The 23,036-nt window shown below is 39.7% G+C and overlaps 2 protein-coding genes across 11 annotated transcripts in view; one reads left to right on the forward strand and one right to left on the reverse strand.

Moving 5' to 3' along the window:
- CCDC102B (coiled-coil domain containing 102B) overlaps positions 1-23,036 on the reverse strand; it is a 324,997-nt gene that overhangs the window by 75,509 nt on the left and 226,452 nt on the right. For all 10 annotated transcript variants that reach the window (XM_081562701.1, XM_081562700.1, XM_081562698.1 and 7 more), the window contains one exon: positions 1,197-1,367. In XM_081562701.1, the coding sequence (XP_081418827.1) occupies positions 1,197-1,367 (171 nt within the window). The remainder of the gene's footprint in view (positions 1-1,196; positions 1,368-23,036) is intronic.
- Positions 2,758-3,030, forward strand: LOC145534668 (electron transfer flavoprotein regulatory factor 1). The gene has a single exon (XM_081562713.1). It carries the CDS (start codon positions 2,758-2,760, stop codon positions 3,028-3,030), a length of 273 nt encoding a protein of 90 aa, XP_081418839.1.

Genomic DNA, 23,036 nt, shown 5'->3' on the forward strand with positions numbered 1-23,036 from the left:
GGGATTGTGCTCTGTTATTGAATTACCCCTTGGAAAACAATTTCCATTTTCTTTTCTTAATTTCCAACTGTTTGGCAGTATCTGCAAACACTCTTTTTAACCAGGGAACTAATTATTTTTGCCTTGAAAGTTGGCCGACAGGAGCAGATGCAGCGCCTGGAACCCCATCTGAAGTAGCTGCCACCATGGGTGATGGACGCTCTCACACTGACAGTGGGGACCGTTTCTCTGAAGAAAAATCTCTTTGTTGTTCATAACTGCAGCTGAAATCCTCCCGGTCACAGGTGTACCATCAAGGTACCACATTCTTAAACATGCCATAGACCATTAGGTAGTTGACATTTCACGACAAAACTGAGATGCCTACGTTCTTTGAACATCAGAAAGCACTGGAGAGACTATATATATCATAACATAATCACAACATACATCATGTTTCTATAATATGTAAAATTAAAGCTTAAAACACCTCTTTTTTTTGCAAAACAAATAGGAGATTCTTATTATGTGAATGTTTAGGAAGGATGGGAGGGACTGTAAAAGGGCTATATTTTAGTAGACACATTTGTCTGCAATGTGGGAGACCTGGGTTCGATCCCTAGGTCAGGAAGATCCCCTGGAGAAGGGAATGGCAACCCACTTCAGTATTCTCACTGGAAAATTCCATGGACAGAGGAGCCTGGCGGGCTATAGTCCATGGGGTTGCAAAGAGTTGGATGCAACTGAGCCACTAACACTTTTTGTTCAAAGAGTCCCAAAGATTTTATCTATTATTTGTTCTATTAATAATCTCAGCCAGCCTTGTGGTTTTAATTATTGTGTATTAACACATGACCACCACCAGATTTATATATCCAGCATTAATTGCTCCTCTGGATGCCTCTATAGATCTGATTTCCACTAAAACATCAAGTTTTAATGATACCAATGATACCACGCCCACCCACACACACCCCCAAGCTGAAACGTATTTGAAGCTATAGGGCATATGTAACAAATGCCCAACTAACACTACAAAAAACAAGCATGTTGTCTATGTAATATTTTCCTCTTTCCTTATGCTTTTTAGTTGATTTCAAATTTAAAATGTGAAGTTTTTATATCAAGTAATGCCATTTGTTAGTAAAAAAGAAAATGCTTTCTCTATGCTATAAAATGCTATTTTGAATCTAAAATGTGTTTCACTTAAAAAGTACCTTGTCTTCTTTTTGGTTGAGTCCCCATTTCAGTTCTTCCACTCGAAGTCTCAGTTTCTTCACTTCGGCTTCATTTTGAACCACAAGGTTGTTGGCGTGAGTCAGTTCTGCTGTCTTTGCCTGGTACTGTCTGCTTAGCTTATAGTAGGCATGCTGAAGGTCCAAGAGTTCCTTTCAAAAGAAAACAAGGGTCCCATTATTTATAGCTTGCTCTGATAAAATCAGAGGATGGGCAACTTCTTTTGAAAAAATAGGAAAACACTTGAGGAAGAATTCAGACGGGCATCTTTTCATCTGGAACTCTACATTTCTGCAGTTAAATACTATGATTGTCATCATTCAGTCACCAAGTTGTGTCCAACTCTTTGTGACCCCATGGACTGCAGCATGCCAGGCTTCCCTGTCCTTCACCATCTCCTGGAGTTTGCTCAAACTCCTGTCCATTGAGTCAGTGACACCATCCAACTATCTCATCCTCTGTCACCCTCTTCTCTTCCTGCCTTGAATCTTTTCTAGCATCAGGGTCTTTTCCATATTTTCTCTATTATGATTAGCATATAATGATAGGTGGAAGATGTATTTCTGTATGGATAAAATACAGTGCAACTTTTTATGCACTTGAGCGAATGACCCATTTTTCATGTTATGCAAATTTAGTTTTTATGTATGCTTTCCAAAAGAGGGAATCTTGTACCCATAAATGAAGAATAAGATGTAATAAAAATAAGAACAAGAAGAACTCTTCATCTGATAAATCAGTCTAAGTATTAAAAATTAGCAGACTATCTGCTTTTAATTATTTCTCTAAGAAAAAAGTTTTAGTGCTGCCATATTCATGCTGAAAGCACGTGAATCTGGCTCAGAGATTTGAAGTAAGGGACCCATTTGGGAGGAAACCAGAGTGAATCCACCATGAAGGGACTGATTCCTAATCAACTTTGTTATAATCAATACTGTAAAGAAATGAATTAACAGGTTACATTAACTGGCCTCAGACTGGAATTAAGGTAGCTTTTCATTTTTAGTTCAAGTTTGCTGTGCAAAATTAACAATATTGTTATTGTTGAAAACATCTTTATTAATACTATGAAGAAAAAAAACCCACTAGTTCCTCATAATGTTATAGTACTTTAGGAAAGTCTTAGAACATTTCTTTAACTTCCTGAAAAACACTGTCATAGTACTGATAAAAAATAATGCATACAAAATACAAATAATATATAATACACATAGAAAAGCACAGGAGAGGGCACTAGTTAAAAATGTATGGTCAAGGGAGGCGGTATGCTCTGGGCGAGGACCAGCAGGTGTAGGAAAAGGGTTTGTGTGCATCTTCCGACGTTGACAGTCCCTCTCCCCGTTTCCCTAGATTTGCTGGGGCGAATCTTTCTATGAGGATTTCGAGAAGGAAGGGGGCCGCCGGCTACGCTACTGGGTCAAGTGACTGACACCGGGTCGGCTTCCTGGGCCGCCACCACTTAGACCAGCGCGGGGCCGGGCTCGATTGGCAGTTTAGAAAAAGAGCTATATTATATATAAAAGTGGATATTTTCCATGATAAATGAAAATGGCCAATTCTTTAAGAGGAGAAGTATTGAATCTTTATAAGAATCTGCTATATCTTGGACGAGACTATCCAAAAGGAGCAGACTATTTCAAAAGGCGTCTGAAGAATGTTTTCCTTAAAAACAAAGATGTGAAGGACCCAGAGAAAATCAAAGAACTTATTGAACGGGGAAAATTTGTAATGAAAGAACTAGAAGCATTATACTTCCTTAGGAAATACAGAGCTATGAAACAACGCTATTATTCAGATATCAACAAAACTAAATGATCAGTAGTACTATAATTAGACTGAAGATCAGTGCCAGCTGTTTATGTACCAGCTATGACAAAAATAACTTTAAAGTGTCAAGATATACATTGTGTTAAAAATACCTGAGCCGCCTTACTGAGCTAAAACAAGTTTCAATTTCTATTGCTTTATAAGCAACCTTTATGCTCAATTTTTATATAACAATTAATGTTAAATGTCAATTTTATAGTAATTTAGCTATATAATGTTGCCAACTACTTATTAAAAATTGATGAGCACCCAATTTTGAATGAAAATATAATGTACTTAAGTTTTAATGAAAAATTTGCCAATTATTCTTAGCCCAGTTCTGCATTTTACTGAAAAGAGAATGCTGTTTAATGTACACTTAAGCAGAATAATTTCTTGCAAGTTTATTTCCCTTAACTTTTAAAGGAGGTCATTTTTGACTGCATTTGAAACATTAACGCACATATCCAATGTTCACTGCAAAAGAAGTACAATCTGGTAATGATTTAAGTGCAGTTAGTAGAAATAATGTGTAGAGTTAAGAACTTGAAACACCCTACCAGTGACTGGCATCACATAATATACATATTTAATTACTTCCAGTATTAATTTTGCTATTGGATGCCTTTGGGCCTTAAATCACCCGTTGTATATCAATTACCTTCTTCAACAAAAAGTAATGATTAATGTTATTCTAAAAAAAAAAATGTATGGTCAAAAATTTTGGGGACAACTAAGTAGACATTTGGAGACCTTTACTCATATACTACTACTATTACTATTACTAATAAAAAAGAATCAGATTTAATAGTTTTAAAAAGCCATAAAGTATTGGAAAACACTGGAAAAATATTTAGATACTTGCTTTAAATTACCATATGGGAGAAGGTTTTCTATATACCATCATGAGATCACAGAATAATAAATTTAATCATAATAGGTATACAGTGTGTGTATAGCAAATAAAATAGTCTGTCCTACACAGAAAATGCTGTAACAAAGGACAGGTCTCTTACTAATAAGTTATATGAAGTCTATACCAGTTAACTTGATATCAAATATGGAAGGTCAGAGTTCACAGGAAAGCATACAGAATATCTTAAACATTGAAAGCCATTCATCCTCACCCAAAACTCGGGAAACACCTTTCCAATTTCTGTAACATACTGACAAGACAAAATTATAGAAATGGAGGAGAGATTCATGGCTGCCGGGGATCAAGGGTGGAGGGGAGGGGAGTTTCAGGGGAGCAGGGGGTGTGGTAAGGGGAGATTAGAGATCCTCGCCTTGATGACAAGTTCTGTGTTTTGACTGTATTGATGTCGATATCCTGATTGTAATATCCGACCGTAGTTTTGTCAGGTGATACCATGGGGGGAAACTAGAGAAAATACACCCAGATCTCTCCATACTATGTCTTATGTGAGTGCATGCTAAGATGCTCCATTCGTGTCTGACTCTTTGTGACCCCATGGACTGCAGCACGCCAGGCTTCCCTATCCTTCACCATCTTCCAGAGTTTGCTCAACCTCATGTCCATTGCGTTGGTGATGCCATCCAACCATCTCATCCTCTGTCACCCCCTTCTCCTGAACTCAGTCTACAATTATAAAAAAAAAAAAAGTATAATGAAAAGGAACACATCAAGATGCTATTCCTCATGTCTTCAGACTGGCAGGATTAAGTGTGATAAGATAACCTGTTGGTAAAATGTCAAGAAACCATAATTCGTTAATGGAAAAAGTTACTAAATTCTTTAAAACGAAAAATGTATGTAAACCCCAACCCAGCCATTCTGCTTCCAAGAATGTGTTCTACAGATAGACAACATGGTTGGGTGAAGTGCTGTGTCCATGTGGATTTGTAATACAGCATTCTTTTTAGGTTAATAGTGAATGATTAGAAATTAACATCATATCATCATATAGAGCTAATTCAATAAAAAGCTATTAAGCCATTAAATATAATATGGCAGCCTTTTGTATATGGACATGATATCTCCAAATATTCTATTATGTAAAGGAAAATACAAAAGAGTGTGAAGCAAATGTTATCACAGGGAAGAAAAGCTGATGTGAACTGTGTCATGACACCATTTATTACTGGTGGCCTCTCAGCCTCTATGAGATTTAGAACTCCAAATCAGTTCAGTTCAGTTCAGTCGCTCAGTCGTGTCTGACTCTTTGGGCTACCATGAACGGCAGCACGCCAGGCCTCCCTGTCCATCACCAACTCCCGGAGTCCACCCAAACCCATGTCCATCGAGTCAGTGATGCCATCCAGCCATCTCATCCTCTGTTGACCCCTTCCCCTCAATCTTGCCCAGCATCCAATGAGTCATCTCTTCGCATCAGGTGGCCAAAGTATTGGAGTTTCAGCTTCAACATCAGTCCTTCCAATGAACACCCAGGACTGATCTCCTTGTAGTCCAAGGGACTCTCAAGAGTCTTCTCCAACACCAGTTCAACAGCATCAATTCTTTGGTGCTCAGCTTTCTTTATAGTCCAACTCTCATATCCATACATGACTACTGGAAAAAACACAGCCTTGACTAGATGGACCTTTGTTGGCAAAGTAATGTCTCTGCTTTTTAATATGCTGTCTAGGTTGGTCATAACTTTCCTTCCAAGGAGTAAGCATCTTTTAATTTCATGGCTGCAATCACCAGCTGCAGTGATTTTGGAGCCCAGAAAAATAAAGTCAGCCACTGTTTCCCCGTCTATTTGCCATTAAGTGATGGGACCAGATGCCATGATCTTCGTTTATTCTTTGCAGCCAAAGATGGAGAAGCTCTATACAGTCAGCAAAAACAAGACCAGGAGCAGACTGTGGCTCAGATCATGAACTCCTTATTGCCAAATTCAGACTGAAATTGAAGAAAGTTAAGAAAACCACTAGACCATTCAGGTATGACCTCAATCAAATCCCTTATGACTATACAGTGGAAGTGAGAAATAGATTTAAGGGACTAGATCTGATAGAGTGCCTGATGAAATATGGACGGAGGTTCATGACATTGTACAGGAAACAGGAATCAAGAACATCCCCAAGAAAAAGAAATGCAAAAAAGCAAAATGGCTGTCTGAGGAGGCCTCAGAAATAGCTGTGAAAAGAATGGAAGCAAAAAGCAAAGGAGAGATGGGGGGAGAGGGAAGATGGCGGAGGAATAGGACGGAGAGACCACTCTCTCCTCCACAAATTTATCGAAAGAACATCTGAACGCTGACCAAACTTCACAAAACTACTTCTGAAGGCTGGCTGAGGACGTCAGGCTTCCACAAAAACTGCGCATTATCTTCAAAAGAGGTAGGAGAAATTATAAAAGATAAAAAGAGAGACAAAAGAGTTAGGGACGGAGACCCGTCCCGGGGAGGGAGTCGTAAAAGAGGAGGAATTTCCAAGCACCAGGAAACCCTCTCACCGGCGGGTGTGGGGGAGGATTTTTTATCTCGGAGGGCAACGTAACTGGGAGGAAAAAATAAATAAAATCCACAGATTACGTGCCTAAAGCAACTCCCAGCAAAGAACCCCAGACGCTCGCATCATCCGCCACCAGCAAGTGGGGGCTGAACGGAGAGGAGCGGGCGGCATTGCCTAGGGTAAGGACCGGGCCCGAGTGCCCCGAGGGCAATCTGAGGGAGCTAACGTGAGATAGTAACCTAAACTGTGGGACAGCGAGAGAGAGAGAACTATCCCGCGAAAAGCCCAACTCTAAGGCACTGCCGGCCCGCTCACAGAACAAAGGACTGAGCGATACCAGAGGAGAGCTAGCCGGCTGTGGACCGCCCCATCCCCCGCCGGACACAACGGGCAGGCGGGGCCCGCCAGAGCCTGAAAGGGGCAAACTCCGCTCCAGAGAGGGCACCCCCTACCAAACTGCAAACAGGCTCCCAGTTTCTAAGCAAAGACTGCCTGAGATCCCGGAGGGTCGACAGCCGCTGGGAGGGTCGCAGCCAGAGACCAGCTCCCCAGAACCGACACAAAGCACACCGGAGCCGGGCGCGCCCGTAAACCGAGGCGGGGACCAGGGAGGTGATAAGCCGCACCGCCCCAACAGGGGAGAGCGCCCTCGCCAAACTCCTGGCCGCCTGGGCAGCTCCGACCGGGAACGGCACAAGCCGCGGGCGAAACCGAGTCTGCGCCTTTGTGGAGTAACCGGGAGCCTGAACCTGAGCGGCTTAGACCTGGGAAGTGCACGCAGCTCAGGGCCCGCTCCCCGGCCGAGTAACCTGAAGCCTGAGCAGGGTAGACGGGGAAAAGCACACACGCCGTGAGCGGGGGCGAACCCAGTGCGGCCGAGACACTGCGAGCTTACCACACACACGCCAGAATTGCAGTGTTCCTTCCTCCCCACAGCACGATTGAACAAGCGAACCTAAAGAGATCACCTCCACCGCTTTGTTGCAGGGCGGAAATTAGATACTGAAGAGATCTCCAAACAGAAGCCAAATAAACAGAGGGAAGCGCTTTGGAAGGGACAGGCCAACAGATTAAGATCCCTGTAGTTAATACCGACTGCATTGAAAAGGACCTATAGATCTTGAAAAGTATAAGCAGGAATAAGGATCTATCTAAAACTGAGCAGATCCCACACTGCTCACAACAGCTCCAGAGAAAGTCCGGGATATATGTATTTTTTACTATTTTTTTTTTTTAATTAAAAAAAAAAAATTTTTTTTTCTCTTCTTTCCTTTTTCTTCAAGTCCTCTATTACACCTTTAACTTTCATTTTCATAACCCACTATTAACTTGCAAAAAAAAAAAACCCTATTTTTGAAGCAAACTACATACATATATCTTATACCTTTTGTGTTTTCTTTTTTTTAAGTTTTTTTTCCTGTTCTACATTTTTTTTACTGTTTCTTTTTTTTTTTTACTGTTTTACTGTTTTTTTTTCTTTTTACACTGTTTCCTTTTTTTCTTTTTTCTTTTTTTTTTTAGATTGTAAGTTTTATAAGAGTCTAACCTCTACTCTAGATTTTTAATCTTTGTTTTACATATTTGATATCAACTTTGTACATTTAAGAACCCAATCTTTAGGACCCATTTTTACTCAGGAGTGTGATCACTGGCCTGATCACTCTCTCCCCCTATTGATGCTCTTTCTTCTCCCTCAGGGAACCTCTATCTCCCACCCTCCTCCTTCTCTTCTCAACCCAATTCTGTGAATCTCTGAGGGTGTTCTGGGTACTGGAGAACACTTCAGGAACAGGATACTGCCCAGATCTCTCTCTCCCCTCTTAATTCCTCCCTTTCTACTCATGCTCACCTCTGTTACCTTCCTCCCCCCTCTCTATGTATCTCTGTGAACCACTCTGAGGGTTCCAAACTGTGGAAAGCACAGAGGGAAGTGCTTACTGGCTAGATTGCTCTCTCCACATTTGAATTCCCCTCTTCCCCTCCTGGTCACCTCAACCCACCCCCCCCACCTCATCTCTCCATGTAACTCAGTGAACCTTTCTGGGTATCCCTCACTGTGGAGAATCTTTTCACCATTAACCTAAAAGTTTTATTATTGAGGCTGTATGGAAGGAGAAGTCTTCAGGCTACTGCAAGAATAAGACTGAAAGCCAGGGGAAACATTAATTAATAAGAGACCATCCAATAGCCTCCATAAATTCACTGAAACCAAGCTCCACCCAAGAGACAATAAGTTCCAGAGCAAGACATACCACGCAAATTCTCCAGCAACGCAGGAACATAGACCTGAGCATCAATATACAGGCTGCCCAGAGGCACACCAAATCCATAGACATCTCAAAAATTAATACTGGTCACTCCATTACACTCTAGAGAGCAGAAATCCAGCTCCACCCACCAGAACACCGACACAAGCTCCCCCAACCAGGAAGCCTTGACAAGCCACCTGTCCAACCCCAACCGCAGTGAGGAACCTCCACAACAAAGAGGAACTTCATACTACCAGAATACAGAAGGGCCACGCCTAACACAGCAATCTAAACAAGATGAAAAGGCAGAGAAATACTCAGCAAGTAAAGGAAAATGAGAAATGCCCACAAAGCCAAACAAAAGAGGAGGAGATAGGGAATCTATCTGAAAAAGAATTTAGAATAAGGATAATAAAAATGATCCAAAATCTTGAAAGCAAAATGGAGTTACAGATAAATAGCCTGGAGACAAAGATTGAGAAGATGCAAGAAATGTTTATCAAGGACTTAGAAGAAATAAAAAGGAATCAATATAGAATGAATAATGAAATAAAGGAGATAAAAGACACCCTGGAGGGAACCAACAGTAGAATAACGGAGGCAGAAGATAGGATAAGTGAGGTAGAAGATAGAATGATGGAAATAAACGAAGCAGAGAGGAAAAAAGAAAAAAGAATCAAAAGAAATGAGGAAAACCTCCGGGACCTCTGGGACAATATGAAACGCCCCAACATTCGAATCATAGGAGTCCCAGAAGAAGAAGATAAAAGGAAAGGCCATGAAAAAATACTCGAGGAGATAATAGTTGAGAATTTCCCTAAATTGAGGAAAGAAATAGTCACAGAAGTCCAAGAAACCCAGAGAGTTCCAAACAGGATAAACCCAAGGCGAAACACCCCAAGACACATATTAATCAAATTAACAAAGATCAAACACAAAGAACAAATATTAAAAGCAGCAAGGGAAAAACAACAAATAACACACAAGGGGATCCCCATAAGGATAACAGCTGATCTTTCAATAGAAACCCTTCAGGCTAGAAGGGAATGGCAGGACATACTTAAAGTAATGAAAGAGAATAATCTACAACCCAGATTACTGTACCCAGCAAGGATCTCATTCAGATATGAAGGAGAATTCAAAAGCTTTACAGACAAGCAAGAGCTGAGGGAATTCAGCACCACCAAACCAGCTCTCCAGCAAATGCTAAAGGATCTTCTCTAAACAGGAAACACAGAAAGGATGTTTCAACACGAACTCAAAACAACAAAGTAAATGGCAACGGGATCATACTTATCAATAATTACCTTAAATGTAAATGGGTTGAATGCCCCAACCAAAAGACCAAGGGTTGCTGAATGGATACAAAAACAAGACCCCTATATATGCTGTCTACAAGAGACCCACCTCAAAACTAGAGACACACACAGGCTGAAAGTGAAAGGATGGAAAAACATATTCCATGCAAACGGAGACCAAAAGAAAGCAGGAGTCGCAATACTCATTTCAGATAAAATAGACTTTAAAATAAAGGATGTGAAAAGGGACAAAGAAGGACACTACATAAAGATCAAAGGATCAATTCAAGAAGAAGACGTAACAATCATAAATATATATGCACCCAACATAGGAGCACCACAATATATAAGGCAAATACTAACAAGTATGAAAGGGGAAATTAACAATAACACAATAATAGTGGGAGACTTTAATACTCCACTCACGCATATGGATAGATCAACTAAACAGAAAATTAACAAGGAAACACAAACTTTAAATGATACAATAGACAAATTAGATTTAATTGATATTTACAGGAGTTTCCACCCCAAAACAATCAATTTTACCTTTTTCTCAAGTGCACATGGAACTTTCTCCAGGATAGATCACATCCTGGGCCATAAATCTAGCCTTGGTAAATTCAAAAAAATTGAAATCATCCCAGCCATCTTCTCTGACCACAATGCAGTAAGATTAGACCTCAATTACAGGAAAAAAACTATTAAAAGTTCCAACATATGGAGGCTAAACAACACGCTTCTGAATAACCAACAAATCACAGAAGAAATCAAAAAAGAATAAAATTATGCATAGAAACGAATGAAAATGAAAACACAACAACCCAAAACCTATGGGACACTGTAAAAGCAATACTAAGGGGAAGGTTCATAGCAATACAGGCGTACCTCAAGAAACAAGAAAAAAATCAAATAAATCAACTAACTCTACACCTAAAGCAACTAGAGAAGGAAGAAATGAAAAACCCCAGGGTCAGTAGAAGGAAAGAAATCTTAAAAATTAGGGCAGAAATAAATGCAAAAGAAACAAAAGAGACCATAGCAAAAATCAACAAAACTAAAAGCTGGTTTTTCGAGAAGATAAACAAAATTGATAAGCCATTAGCCAGACTCATCAAGAAACAAAGGGAGAAGAATCAGATCAACAAAATTAGAAATGAAAATGGAGAGATCACAACAGACTCCACAGAAATACAAAGGATCATAAGAGACTACTACCAACAGCTATATGCCAATAAAATGGACAACTTGGAAGAAATGGACAAATTCTTAGAAAAGTATAACTTTCCAAAATTGAACCATGAAGAAATAGAAGATCTTAACAGACCCATCACAAGCACAGAAATCGAAACTGTAATCAGAAATCTTCCAGCAAACAAAAGCCCAGGACCAGACGGCTTCACAGCGGAATTCTACCAAAAATTTAGAGAAGAGCTAACACCTATCCTACTCAAACTCTTCCAGAAAATTGCAGAAGATGGTAAACTTCCAAACTCATTCTATGAGGCCACCATCACCCTAATTCCAAAACCAGACAAAGATGTCACAAAAAAGGAAAACTACAGGCCAATATCACTGATGAACATAGATGCAAAAATCCTTAATAAAATTCTAGCAAACAGAATCCAACATCATATTAAAAAGATCATACATCATGACCAAGTGGGCTTTATCCCAGGAATGCAAGGTTTCTTTAACATCCACAAATCAATCAATGTAATACACCACATTAACAAATTGAAAGAAAAAAACCATATGGTTATCTCAATAGATGCAGAAAAAGCCTTTGACAAAATTCAGCATCCATTTATGATTAAAACCCTCCAGAAAGCAGGAATAGAAGGAACATATCTCAACATAATAAAAGCTATATATGACAAACCCACAGCAAACATTATCCTCAATGGTGAAAAATTGAAAGCATTTCCCCTGAAGTCAGGAACAAGGCAAGGATGCCCACTTTCACCACTACTATTCAACATAGTTTTGGAAGTTTTGGCCACAGCAATCAGAGCTGAAAAAGAAATAAAAGGAATACAGATAGGAAAAGAAGAAGTAAAACTCTCACTGTTTGCAGATGACATGATCCTCTACATAGAAAACCCTAAAGACTCTACTAGAAAATTACTAGAGTTGATCAATGAATATAGTAAAGTTGCAGGATATAAAATTAACACACAGAAATCCCTTGCATTCCTATACTCCAATAATGAGAAAACAGAAAGAGAAATTAAGGAAACAATACCATTCACCATTGCAACAAAAAGAATAAAATATTTAGGAATATATCTACCTAAAGAAACAAAAGACTTATATATAGAAAACTATAAAACACTGATGAAAGAAATCAAAGAGGACACAAACAGATGGAGAAATATACCGTGTTCATGGATTGGAAGAATTAATATAGTGAAAATGAGTATACTACCCAAAGCAATCTATAGATTCAATGCAATCCCTATCAAGCTACCAATGGTATTTTTCACAGAACTGGAAAAAATCATCTCACAATTTGTATGGAAATATAAGAAACCTCGAATAGCCAAAGCAATCTTGAGGAAGAAGAATGGAACTGGAGGAATCAACCTGCCTGACTTCAGGCTCTACTACAAAGCCACAGTCATCAAGACAGTATGGTACTGGCACAAAGATAGAAATATAGATCAATGGAACAAAATAGAAAGCCCAGAGATAAACCCACGCACATATGGACACCTTATCTTCGACAAAGGAGGCAAGAATATACAATGGAGAAAAGACAATCTCTTTAACAAGTGGTGCTGGGAAAACTGGTCAACCACTTGTAAAAGAATGAAACTAGAACACTTCCTAACACCGTACACAAAAATAAACTCAAAATGGATTAAAGATCTAAACGTAAGACCAGAAACAATAAAACTCCTAGAGGAAAACATAGGCAAAACACTCTCCGACATAAATCACAGCAGGATCCTCCATGACCCACCTCCCAGAATATTGGAAATAAAAGCAAAAATAAACAAATGGGACCTAATTAAAATTAAAAGCTTTTGCACAACAAAGGAAACTATAAACAAGGTGAAAAGACAGCCTTCAGAATGGGAGAAAATAATAGCAAATGAAGCAACAGACAAACAATTAATCTCAAAAATATACAAGCAACTTCTGCAGCTGAATTCCCGAAAAATAAACGACCCAATCAAAAAATGGGCCAAAGAACTAAACAGACATTTCTCCAAAGAAGACATACAGATGGCTAACAAACACATGAAAAGATGCTCAACATCACTCATTATTAGAGAAATGCAAATCAAAACCACAATGAGGTATCATTTCACACCAGTCAGAATGGCTGCTATCCAAAAGTCTACAAGCAATAAATGCTGGAGAGGGTGTGGAGAAAAGGGAACCCTCTTACACTGTCGGTGGGAATGCAAACTAGTACAGCCACTATGGAGAACAGTGTGGAGATTCCTTAAAAAACTGGGAATAGAACTGCCATATGACCCAGCAATCCCACTGCTGGGCATATACACCGAGGAAACCAGAATTGAAAGAGACGCGTGTACCACAATGTTCATCGCAGCACTGTTTACAATAGCCAGGACATGGAAGCAACCTAGATGTCCATCAGCAGACGAATGGATAAGGAAGCTGTGGTACATATACACAATGGAATATTACTCAGCCATTAAAAAAAAATACATTTGAATCGGTTCTACTGAGATGGATGAAACTGGAGCCCATTATACAGAGTGAAGTAAGCCAGAAAGAAAAACAACAATACAGTATACTAATGCATATATATGGAATTTGAAAGATGGTAACGATAACCCTATATGCGAGACAGAATAAGAGACACAGATGCATGGAACAATTTTATGGACTCTGAGGGAGAAGGTGAGGGTGGGACGTTCTGGGAGAATAGCATTGAAACATGTATATTATCATATGTGAAACAGAACACCATTCCATGTTCGATGCATGTGACAAGGGCTCAGGGCCGGGGCAATGGGATGATCCAGAAGGATGGAATGGGGAGGGAGGTAGGTGGGGGGTCCAGGAAGGGGAACACATGTAAACCCATGGCTGATTCATGTCAATGTATGGCAAAAACTATTACAATATTGTAAAGTAATTAGCCCCCAACTAAAATAAATAAATTTATAAAAAAAAAAAAAAGCAAAGGAGAAAAGGAAAGATATACTCATTTGAATGCAGAGTTCCAAAGAATAGCAAGGAAGGATAAGAAAGCCTTCCTCAGCGATCAATGCAAAGAAATAGAGGAAAACAATAGAAGGGGAAAGACTAGAGATCTCTTGAAGAAAATTAGAGATACCAAGGGAACATTTTATGCAAAGATGGGCTCAACAAAGGACAGAAATGGTAGGGACCTAACAGAAGCAGAAGATATTAAGACGACGTGGCAAGAATACACAGAAGAACTGTACAAAAAAGATCTTCATGACCCAGAGAACCACGATGGTGTGATCCCTCATCTAGAGCCAGACATCCTGGAATGTGAAGTCAAGTGGGCCTTAGAAAGCATCACTATGAACAAAGCTAGTGGAGGTGATAGAATTCCAGCTGAGCTATTTCAAATCCTGAAAGATGACGCTGTGAAAGTGCTGCACTCAATATGCCAGCAAATCTGGAAAACTCAGCAGTGGCCACAGGACTGGAAAAGGTCAGTTTTCATTCCAATCCCAAAGAAAGGCAATGCCAAAGAATGCTCAAACTACCGCACAATTGCAATCATCGCACATGCTAGTAACGTAATGCTTAAAATTCTCCAAGCCAGGCTTCAGCAATACGTGAACCATGAGCTTCCAGATGTTCTAGCTGGTTTTAGAAAAGGCAGAGGAACCAGACATCAAATTGCCAACATCCGATGGATCATTGAAAAAGCAAGCAAGTTCTGAAAAAACATCTATTCTGTTTTATTGACTATGCCAAAGCTTTTGACTGTGTGGATCACAATAAACTGTGGAAAATTCTGAAAGAGATGGGAATAACAGACCACCTGATCTGCCTCTTGAGAAATCTGTATGCAGGTCAGGAAGCAACAGTTAGAACTGGACACGGAACAACAGACTGGTTCCAAATAGGAAAAGGAGTACACATCAAGGCTGTACATTGTCACTCTGCTTATTTAACTTATATGCAGAGTACATCATGAGAAACGCTAGGCTGGAGGAAGCACAAGCTGGAATCAAGATTGTCGGAGAAATATCAGTAACCTCAGATATGCAGATAACATCACCCTTATGGCAGAAAGTGAAGAACTAAAGAGCCTCTTGATGAAAGTGAAAGACGAGAGTGAAAAAGTTGGCTTAAAGCTCAACATGCAGGAAACTAAGAACTCCAACTAGAACGGTGAAAGTCCTGCAGAGGTGGGAAGAGAGTGTGGACTGCAGGGCAGGACCTGGGGAGAAAGTACTGACCACTCTCAGGAAAAGGCAGCGAAGGGCTCCATGCCAACCAGTCACCCATCACACCTTCCAGGGACCCCTGACAATGGGAAGATCAGACAACTGAGAGATTCTTGCAATCTTGCTGCTGTCCTGCAAACCCTGGCTCCTCATAAGAGTCAGAATCACAACCAGTGATATTTAAACCTGAGCAACGCCAATGGGCAGCTGGAAACAGACCTCGAAGGGCAGCTAGACACCTGCTGACAGGGCAGACCCTCGAGCCCTTCCCCTGCCTCACCGTAACAGTGCAGTTTATGGCTTCACAGCAGTGTTTTATCAAATGATACCCCAAATCACATTTATTAATCGAATGCAAACAGACTTCTCCTTTCTTCTCTTCAGAATACATTTTCCCGATGCTAAATTATATACCTGATGCTTTCACATTGAGATATGCAACAGGGGATGCAATTCTATTATTTGGAATGAAAATGGAGCATTTAATGAAAGATTTTCTTGATCTGTCACAAACATAAAGAATCTGCCACAAAAATAACGCAGAGCTTAATGGAAGAGTTGTCACAAATTTGTAAAAGGATGGCTTTTTCTCAAGAATTATGCAGCTAGGTGCAGCTACCTAAATACCTTTGCAATTTAGTAAAACTATTTCTCCGTCCATGCTGTGGCTTTAGGCTTGTACAGTTCACTTAATTTGGTTTAAATGGAGTTAAGTAAACGTAAGTGGCTTCCCAGGTGGCACTAGTGGTAAAAAATCTGCCTGCCAATGCAGGAGACTTATGAGACACGACCCTGGGTCAGGAAGATCCCCTGGAGGAGGAAATGGCAACCCGCTCCAGTATTCTTGCCTGGAAAATTCCATGGACAGAGGAGCCTGGTGGGCTACAGTACGGGGGTCGCAAAGAGTCAGACACAACTGAAGCCACTTAGCATGCACAAGTAAATATAAACAACCTTTGAGATGTGCATATAGGGAGAAAGGAAAGAAAAACATTGCTGTTTGTCAAGACAAATTCCCCCCAAGCATCTGTCACCCTTGTAGGTAGACATGTGGCCTTCACGCTCCACTGTATGGCCATTTGCTCAGGGAAGGTCACCTTATTCTCAGGCCGAGGAGGTGGCTGTGTTAGTCAGTGTCTATTCTCTGTGAGTGGTCCCCAAGCCTGCAGCATGGGAATTGCATCCAAAATTTACTCAATTATTAATAGAAGCTCAGGACTTGGGACCCAGCAACCTTGGGTTTTAACAAGCCCTCCAGATGTTTATGAGTCAACATCAAGTTTAAGGACAGCTAGTATATGCCAAATGTAGTAAGCTTTACTCTTACCAGTAATTGTTTTAGAAAGGTAGACAAAACGTAAGTGAGCGATGAAACGCGAGCAGTCTCCTCAGATGGGAAGAGGCGATGTAGAATTTTTAGCACTTAGAAGGAAGATATGTGCCTGGAGGTACAGCAGTCTGGGCCAGTAGGAGAATCCTGTTTACAGCTGAGGCCCAGCAAACCCAGCCTGGCCTGGGGACAGTTCATTACAAAAAAATACATCAAGTGGTATCTACAGTCAAAAGATTTTAACTAATTTCATAGGATACATTTTACTTTCTGTTCTAAAAAAAGATGAAAACTGAATTTCACTTTGGGAGAAAAATATTTCATTATTAAAGATATTTTTAAAAAATCGGTTTAAAAATACAAATATAAAAAATCAGTTTAGGGTGACTGTATGCTCAGTCAGGTCCGACTCTTGGTGAGTCCATGGACTGTAACCCACAAGGATCCTCTGTCCATGGAATTTTCCAGGCAAGAATCCTAGAGTTTGTTGCCATTTCCTCCTCCAGGAGATCTTCCCCACCCAGGGATTGAATCCTAGCATCTTGCATCCCCTGCATTAGCAGGTGGATTCTTTACCATTACATCACCTGGGAAACCCAACTCCTAGACTATTTACTTAGGGTGAAAGACTTTAACTACCTCCAGAGAAATCTGTATGCAGGTCAAGAAGCAACAGTTATAACTGGACATGGAAAAACAGACTGGTTCCAAATTGGGAAAGAAGTATGTCAAGACTGTATATTGTCACCCTGCCTATTTAACTTATATGCAGAGTACATCATGAGAAATGCCAGGCTGGATGAAGCACAAGCTGGAGTGAAGACTGCCAGGAGATATATTAATAACCTCAGATATGCAGATGACACCACCCTTATGGAAGAAAGCAAAGAAGAACTAAAGGGCTTCTTGACGAAAGTGAAAGAGGAGAGTGAAAAAGTTGGCTTAAAACTCAACCTTCAAAAAACTAAGATCATAGTATCTGGTCCCACCACTTCATTGCAAATATATGGGGAAACAATGGCAACAGTGAGATATTTTATTTTGGGGGGCTCCAAAATCACTGCAGATGGTGACTGCAGCCATGAAATTGAAAGACACTTGCTCCTTGGAAGAAAAGCTATGACCAACCTAGACAGCATATTAAAAAAAGAGACATTACCTTGCCAACAAAGGTCTGTCTAGTCAAAGCTACGGTTTTTCCAGCAGTCATGTATGGATATGAGAGTTGGACCATAAAGAAAGCTGAGTGCTGAGGAATCGATGCCTTTGAACTGTGGTGCTGGAGAAGACTCTTGAGAGTCCCTTGGACTACAAGGAGATCAAACCAGTCAATTCTAAATGAAACCAGTCCTGAATATTCATTGGAAGGACTGATGCTGAAGCTGAAACTCCAATACCTTGGCCACCTGATGCGAAGAACTAACTCACTGGAAAAGACTCCGGTGCTGGGAAAGATTGAAGGCAATAGGAGAAGCGATGACAGAGGATGAGATGGTTGGATGGCTTCACCGACTTGATGAACATGAGTTTGAGCAAGCTCCGGGAGTTGGTGATGGACAGGGAAGCCTGGTGTGCTACAGTCCATGGGGTAGCAAAGGGTCAGACAGGACTGAGAGACTGACCTGTTATCACTAAATTCTTCACATACCTTCTCCTTTTTGTATTTTCCCTATTCAGTTTCTGAGAGGCTATGCATAGCATAGCAAACTAGCTGTAAATGTCCCCTGCTCTTGTCATTGTTTCAAAATAGTATCTCAGCTGGCTGGCTTTAATCTTGTTATCAGTCCTTATCTTTCTAGACTTCACAAATTCTATGACATTTAATTCCATTAATTCATCACTTCCCCCATTTTACTTTCTGGAGAGAAACTGATTTTTTTCTGTAATTTTCAGAGCTATGACCTTTGCTGCTATAGACTCATACTTATTTTTTTTTCTTGAGATGAGATTCTCCCACCATCTGTTCTCTCTGAATATGTGTTGCAGTAAAGGCACTCAGGATCACAAAGCATATAATCCCATGCATATGTTGTGTTTAATACTTTTAACTGACATCTCAGTTTCCCCTGTGGTTGCTGACAGGCCTTCAGTTGGAAGGCATCCAAATGGATATTCTTTAAAGAGTTAATAATTTGCATATTAAAAGAATAAGTCACTAATAAAGATCCGTATGGACTTTTAGAGCAAGCTTATTCTAATTTATTTTTAAAGGTAGAAATACATAAAAACCTGATGTGATATATTCGTATTTTATTTTGGCAGAGAAAATTCTGAAAGGAAATTAAACATATGTAAAAATATACAGTACTAGCGAATATCTGTCAGTATGTAATCCTCCATAAAGCCAAAGTGATAATACTGAACACTAAATAATTCATGATCGTTTTATAAGTCGATATGATTAATAATGTTGGGTCTCAGTACAGAAAACAAGCATACACAATATTTTTGTATACATATATTTTTGATAGGGTGACATTAGTTCCTCAAATAGATTGACTCTATTTCTAACGGTGTGAAAAATTTGATAGCAAGTTTAACATTTTGTATATGGCTTATAAAATCATACATTAGTTTCTGCTCTTGTAAGTAAGGATATATTGCTTTCTGAAAGTGAAGTGTTAGTTGCTCAGTCATGTCAGACTCTTTGTGACCCCTTGGATTGTAGCCTGCCAGGCTCCTCTGTCCACGGAATTTTCCAGGCAAGAATATTGGAGTGAGTAGCAACTCCCACTGAGAAGAACCAAGGAAGAAGAGCCGGGAAAGAACCAGGAGCTCTTCCCGACCCAGGGATCAAACCCAGGTCTCCTGCATGGCAGGCTGATTCTTTACCATCTGAGCCACCAGAGAAGCCCATAGTGCTTTCTACCTAGCATTAATATTGTAGTTAATACATGAAATGTTGAAGCTTGACTGATTTCTTTTTTTAAGATTTTTTTTTTAATGTGGACCATTTATAAAGTCTTTATTGAATTTGTTACAACATTGCTTCTGTTTATGTTTTGGTTTTTTGGCCATGAGGTATGTGAGATCTTAGTTCCCTGACGAGGGAACCCATGCCTGCTGCATTGGAAGGTGAAGTTCTAACCACTGTACAACCAGGGAAGTCCCTGAAGTTTAACTGATTTTGATTGTGCCAAGCTGACAGAATTGAAATGCATTTTCTTATAATATTAAATAACAAGTGAAAGGCTGGTATAAGCTCATCAATTTGAAGGAAAAACAAAATGACATCGGCAAAATTTTAAAGTATTATATGTTATTTTTGTTTGATTTTTAAAAATAATCATAGAAAATTAGAAATTTTGGCATCTGTAATTTCAAACATGCATAACAATAGTGTATTGATATGTAGAGAACTTGAAATTCACAGTAGAATATATGATTCAACTATATTTAAAAGAGAGAAGCACTTAGAAAATTGGAAATAACTTGCTCCTGGTCTGTTGATAGCCTTGTTAGACTCCAGCTGTGAGTAATAATGCTATCAACAAGGACAGATTCTCTCTTCTCAAAAGTTGACTCAGACACTGGATGGTTATTAATATCAAATCCATCTACTTGAATAAAGAATTCACATGCTCATCCAAATTAAGTACATTATAAAAATATCTTGCACCACCTTCTTTCAGAGACAATCAAACAAGCAAATTTTCCCATTGTGACAAGTGCTAAGAGATAAGCCAATAAGTGGATAAGAGGGGATGATTTATGAAAGGTGGTTGCGAAGCAGGGAAAACCTAGGGTGAGAGGATACTATCGTGGGCCCTCCAGGTCCGCCTTCAGGATGGATTCTACCAGTTACTGGAAATGTCTAATCAATGCCTTTTCCCCTTGGCTGGAAGAAACCTCCTTCCTAAGCCACACCCTCTTCCCGGGGCAGCTGGTCATTTTAGAGTATGAAGAAACCACTCTTCTCACCCCAGTTTGTCACAGCTCCAGAGATCTATGCGCTGCCAGTTGACTCAGATGGTAAAGAATCCACCTGCAATGCAGGAGACCCAGTTTCGATCCCTGGGTCGGGAAGGTCTCCTGGAGAAGGGAACAGCAACCCACTCCAGCATTCTTGCCTGGGAAATCCCATGGACAGAGGAGCCTGGTGGGCTACAGTCCATGACATCACTGACGCAATGGACACGAGTTTGAGGAAACTCTGGGAGACAGTGAAGGACAAGCGTGTTGCAGTCCATGGGGTTGCAAAGAGTCAGACACAAGTTAGTGACTGAACAACCACCACCAAAGATCTACCCCAGCTTCAGAGGTACGCAGAGGTACTACTGTTATCGCTTTACCCTGGTCCTAGTTCTCTCTCTCTGCCCTTTGCCACCTGGTCTCTTTCTCCACAGGTGTTGTACTCCCTAATAAACTTCCTCCATTCTGTTATCTGTCTCATAACCTGCCTTCCAGGTGGCACAAACGCCAACACTCATTTTCCCATAGCTGTCACTTGGGGAGATATGATTATAGTCAAAATACATATTATATACTCAAGGTTGCTAAGAGATGAGATATTAAATTTTCTCACCACAAAAGCTAAACAATTATGTAATATAATGTTGGTGTTAATTAACACTATGGTGGTAATCATATTGCAATACATAAATGCATAAATCAACACATTGTACACCTTAAACTTATGTGAAATTATTAAGTCAATTATATTTCAATAAAAACTACTCTTTCTACAAAAAAGGAAATATAGTACAAACACCATGGATGGAAAATAGATGATGGAAACTTTCCTGAGAAAGTTAGGCACAAAGAGTGCAAAGCCACAGTATAGTAGCTACATGTAACACCAGTCTTTTGTATGTGTAGATGTGTGTGTGTGAGGTCCACGGGTTGAAAATCAAACATTGGGGTTTGTGTGAATTCAATGCCATTTGTGCTTATTCAGTACGACAGATAACTAAGCAACTGTTCAAAAAAAAAAGTGTTTGCTGAGCGTCTATTAATCAGCATCTACTAAATAGTTATGTCAATATCCCCAATATTCATTTTTTTTAGGAAATATAAAAAAGCTTCATTACCTTTGACTTCCTTCTAAATCCTAGTTTCCTCATCTGTAAAATGCATACAACAGCAATTTCACAGAATTGTAACCTTTAAATGACACAATAGGTGTAAGTCAATTGTGAAACATTAAATATAACAGGATAGGAAAACAAATGAAATAATAAGGCGAGGTGTCAGTAATGCAGAGGGAATAGAACAACTCAGTGATTGCCACCAGAGGCTGGGTTCTTTTCATCTTTCTGCTTGGTCACCCTTAGCTCATATGTGGACTTTGTTCTTAAGCTTTATGTATTATAATCCCAAAATATCTGTTGAATCTTGCTGGGAAGGAAAAGAACAGGATAAAGGTGGTTTTCTCCAAGTGAAATTTTGCCTTTTTTTATTGACAGGGCACCCTCTCAATGCTAGGTTATAGAGGGGAAAAATGACCAAAAAAATTTGCACAAAAATACTGAGCAGAATAAAAATATAAAAATATATTCAAAGTTAGTCATATTGTAAACAAACTGAGAAAAAAAAAAGCTAGGAGAGATTATTGAAGCACAGACAGATCGTGGGAAATAAAAACATATAAAGAAATGAAGAGTAGACTTATAATCTGCAGCAACAAGAAACTTTATTACAATAAATACAATAATGTCTTTAGTTGCTGAGTAACCTAGAATTCTAAATCCAGCTAAACTAATATGTGAGAGGCAGGGCAAAATCAATTTAATTTTAGGCAGAGACAGGGTTTTCCATCCACATTTTCTTGACGAAAGAACACAGACAGGATGTTCTTTGGGAATTTATCTTTTCACAGTTCTTGGAATTCATCAAATCCTTTCCTGTCTCAGAGTATTCAGAGATGCTTTTCCTTTTGCCTACAAAGAGCTTTTGCAACTCCATACTCATCTGCCTCCTAATTATCATTCAGGTCCCAGTTTAAATATGATTTACTCTGAAATGCTTTCTTGATTACCCAAATGTGAATAATGACTCACAGTATTATTTTCACTTGTTGTTCATTTCCTTTATAGTTTTTATTGCATGTTGAAACTTATGCCTGTTTTTGCATTTACTTAAGATTCTTTTACCCTACTAGGTAGTCCCTGGTGGCTCAGACAGTAAAGAAGCTGCCTACAGTGCAGGAGACCTGGGTTCGACTCCTGAGTTAGGGAGATTCCCTGGAGAAGGAAATGTCAACCCAATTCAATCCCATGGACGGAGGAGCCTGGTGGGCTACAGTCCATGGTGTTGCAAAGAGTCGGACATGACTGAGCGACTGACACACACAGTCAACATATATGTA

Source organism: Giraffa tippelskirchi, chromosome 14 (assembly GCF_054371585.1).
Source record: "Giraffa tippelskirchi isolate mGirTip1 chromosome 14, T2T-mGirTip1v1.2.pri, whole genome shotgun sequence".
Lineage (NCBI taxonomy): Eukaryota > Metazoa > Chordata > Mammalia > Artiodactyla > Giraffidae > Giraffa > Giraffa tippelskirchi.

What these genes read in the sequence shown, in the direction of transcription:
- LOC145534668 (XM_081562713.1), top strand. Translation starts at nt 2,758, where the DNA reads ATGAAAATGGCCAATTCTTTAAGAGGAGAAGTATTGAATCTTTATAAG.